Here is a 3,451-nt window from a genome sequence, read left to right on the forward strand (position 1 = left end):
TGCTGAGTAAACAGGAGGTGCTGGTTCGATCCACAGCACTACAATAGAAATAAGGGGGGATGGAAGGAGGAAAGGAGGGAGGGAAGGAGGAACAGAGGGACAGAGGGAGGAAGGGAAGGAAAAAAGGAGGGAGGGAATGAGGAAAGGAGGAAGGGAGGTAAACAACAAATACTTGACTATAAAGTATTTGACTATTTGCATCAAACTAACTCAATGAAACCCAAAATTTCTAGGTCAAAGTCATTATGTGATGGTCAATGAACTCATTTCTCCTTCCACTGTGACAACGTGTACCTAAGCCCTTGATCACTATCTTTCCTCTGTGTTCCTTGAAGCAAAGTCATTGGCTAGAGCACCTGGTCATTCCTCTTTGAAGCCAGGTGCAATCTGGGGAGGAGTTCTTCTCAACGCTCACCAGAGGCGCCCACCAGCCCAGCCCAGAGTGCAGTGCCCTCCTCCCACCCTTCTTCCTGTCTCCAACCATAGTCCCCAGGCTTCTGGGAACCCTGGGCGCCTATCAGGCCTTGGAGCAAATGTTCACAGGTGTCAGAAGGTCCTCAAAGATTCTTTTCTCCGTGGTCCATGGACTTCCCTGATTTTGTCTCAGAAACGTTGATGCTTTGCAATATAAACTACGCTTCCTAAGTTTTCCTATTCGTAAAGCTAAGAGCTCACAGATGCATGATTAAACACTGGAAACCTCGGCGTTTATCATCAGAGCTGGGGAAAATTCCAGATCAGTTTTGGTGGCAGGGAATGAAAGGATCTCCAACAGGTTTCACACAGCCAGCGGCCTTCAGATCATCCCTGCGTGGTTTCTAATTTCATCATCACTTAATTATGTTACTGCACATTCCCAAGATGGGAGATTCTGTCTCTAGTCTTTCTTCTTCCAGGAGGAGGGAGGTAAAGGAATTAAATACTTTGACTCTGTAACCAACATTCACAGCTCAACAATTCACAGTTTCAGCAGAACAAATCTCCCTGCCTGCAATTCAGCTGCTGAACTTGGTCCAGACCCTGCTGGCATGTAGCAAATGTCCTGTGGGTGACTGAGGATCACGTCTACAGCCTGCTGTCTTATCACACACAGCCTCACCGGGACACAGAAATTTTCTTGCTACTGAAGGGTTCAATAGTCATCCAGCACACGATGGGAAGTGCATGAGGATCAGCTACGGCTCCAGCTCTGGACAACGTCATTTCTCCATGAGAGTCCTGTTCTCCTTCCTGGGGCTCCTGGCCTTCTTCTCCATGATTCCTCCAGGTAAGACAGCGACTTCTCACTCCAGATGTATGAAAATGGAGGCGAGAGACAGAGAGAGAGTGCAAGGTCTTCCAAGAGTCTGCAAATACAGGAGCAAGGAGGGCAGGCTTCCCTGCCAAAGAAGGGCTCGTGGAAGGCTAGTGAGCTGATGCTAAAGACAGAGTCTAGAAGGCAGTTCTTCTTGTTAATTTAGCACAGGAACTTTAGCTTGAGGTTTCTGATTGGACCAAAAGATGGTTGGAGGATGCACACAGGGTACAGTACATTTGGAGAAATGAGAAGAGTGGAGGTTGGCGATGATAATGTGAGGGAGGGGAGGAGAGGAAGAGGCAGTGAGCACCATCCCCACTAGGGATTGTAGAATCCGTGCCAAGCACACATTCGGGCCTCAGAAAGAACTTCTGCTGAGACTGCAGGGCAGCACAGGCAGATACTCATGGATATGAGAAGAAGGATAAACTAATGTTCAGTATAAGAGGGGATTGCTACTTCAAGCAATGACAGGTTAAAAAGCATGGCATCGGGACTCCAATGTAGACCACAAAGCCCGAACAAACATGTATGAAATAATAGCCCATCCAACAGAAAAAAATATGTATTCTTCTCAAATGCACATAGGTGTTCTCCACAAATGATCTAAGTTAGGTCATGAAACAAACGACAAAACACAGCGCATGTCAGAAGACATAACTCTCACCAAACATCTTCCCAATCACAGAGGCATGAAGTTGTAAGGCATTCTCATGGAGACTTTCAGGAAATGGACAAGTTCATGGAAAGTAAACACCGTGCTCTCAAGCAGCTAGTAGGCCAAAGAAAATTTGAAATAGAAATGATAAAAGATCTTCAGGGATTCCAGCTACTCAGGAGGCTGAGATTCAAAGGATCATATTTTCATGCCATTGCCATTTCTGAAAATGAACTTCTTTCCTGCATCCTGAGTCTCCAACTTCCAACCAAATCATTAATTTCAGCAGAAATATGCAGTGGCAGTGTTCATTAAAAACCACCCTTCAGCTTGGTGTCAGTGGCTCCAGCCTGGCATCCTAGCTACTCAGAAGGCTGGGATCTGAGGATACCGGTTCAAAGCCAGCCCAGGCAGGGAAGTCCCCACCAGACCCTCCAGTTAACCACCAGAAAACTGGAAGTGGTGCGGTAGCTTAAAGTGGTAGAGCATTAAGTCTTGAGCAAAAGAGCTCAGAGACAGTGCTCAGGCTGAGTCCAATCCCCACAGCCAATGACAAAAATAACAACAACAAAAAGACTGTCCCTTCTCAATATTGCCCTATTCCTTTTCTCTTTATGAAGAAATCATCACCTATCTTTCCTCAATGTCTCCACTTCCTCACATGGATTTTTGTTACTACTTTTTCCCCCCAGTCTGGGGCCTTGAGCTCAGGGCCTGAGCACTGTCCCTGAGCTTCTTTTGCTCAAGGCTAGCACTCTACCACTTGAGCCACAACCCCATTTCTGATTTCTTTTCTGTGCATGTGGTACTGAGGAATCGAACCCAGGGCTTCATTCATGCTAGGCAAGCACTCTACCACTAAGCCACATTCCCAGCCCTGTGTTATTATTTTTTTTCCAGGAAAATTCTTTGATGCTACTGTATTTTCTTGCTGAAGCATCGCAGAGATGAAAAATGACAAGCAACACAGCGTAATACATCTTGTCTTCTCTTTTCAAAGCCAGAAGCTTCCTTTTCAAAGCTGGCTGTTCCACAAGATATTACAGCTGCAGGATGAAGTGCAATGCCTACGAATATTCAGTGAGATATTTTGATGACTGGAGCATCTGCTGTAAGACCAAGAAATCGGAAATTAAGAAAAGAAAAGGCCAACTATGTTCTCTTCGGATTCCAGGAAAATAAACAAAAAGTGTGTAAAATGCCATTATCTATCCAATAATAATTAATAGGCTGGATAAAAGAAATGTCACAGTAACTACATGTCTAGCTGGTCAGGTTAAAATAAACACCAACTTTATAAAGCCTCACCATTCTGTTTCATATGTGCATCTTTACATTTCCTTCCTCAATTTCTGTCTAGAAGCACACTGTTTCCTGACCTTTCCTACTATCTTCCAGTCAGTTAGCAAAACGAATTCAAATCCTCACTGGGGAAGGCTAGGTTGTCCCAGAGACCCAAATGGTGTTGGAAATTATCTCTTGACTCATGAAGTATT

At 44.9% G+C, this 3,451-nt stretch overlaps 1 protein-coding gene across 1 annotated transcript; it reads left to right on the plus strand.

The window, feature by feature from the left end:
* Nucleotides 1-1,209: 1,209 nt before the first annotated feature.
* Nucleotides 1,210-3,137, plus strand: LOC125345579 (beta-defensin 43-like). The gene is made up of 2 exons (XM_048337678.1): nt 1,210-1,267; nt 2,956-3,137. The coding sequence occupies exons 1-2, from the start codon at nt 1,210-1,212 to the stop codon at nt 3,135-3,137; spliced, it is 240 nt and encodes a 79-aa protein (XP_048193635.1).
* The last annotated feature ends 314 nt before the right edge of the window (nt 3,138-3,451 follow it).

The sequence above is a fragment of the Perognathus longimembris genome, unplaced genomic scaffold, assembly GCF_023159225.1.
Source record: "Perognathus longimembris pacificus isolate PPM17 unplaced genomic scaffold, ASM2315922v1 HiC_scaffold_5931, whole genome shotgun sequence".
Classification (NCBI taxonomy): Eukaryota; Metazoa; Chordata; class Mammalia; order Rodentia; family Heteromyidae; genus Perognathus; species Perognathus longimembris.

Excerpts from the sequence above, each read along its gene's own strand:
- LOC125345579 (XM_048337678.1), top strand. The coding sequence starts at position 1,210 with ATGAGAGTCCTGTTCTCCTTCCTGGGGCTCCTGGCCTTCTTCTCCATG. Across the intron at positions 1,268-2,955 it reads CTTCTCCATGATTCCTCCAG|CCAGAAGCTTCCTTTTCAAA; the intron begins GTAAGACAGCGA and ends CTCTTTTCAAAG.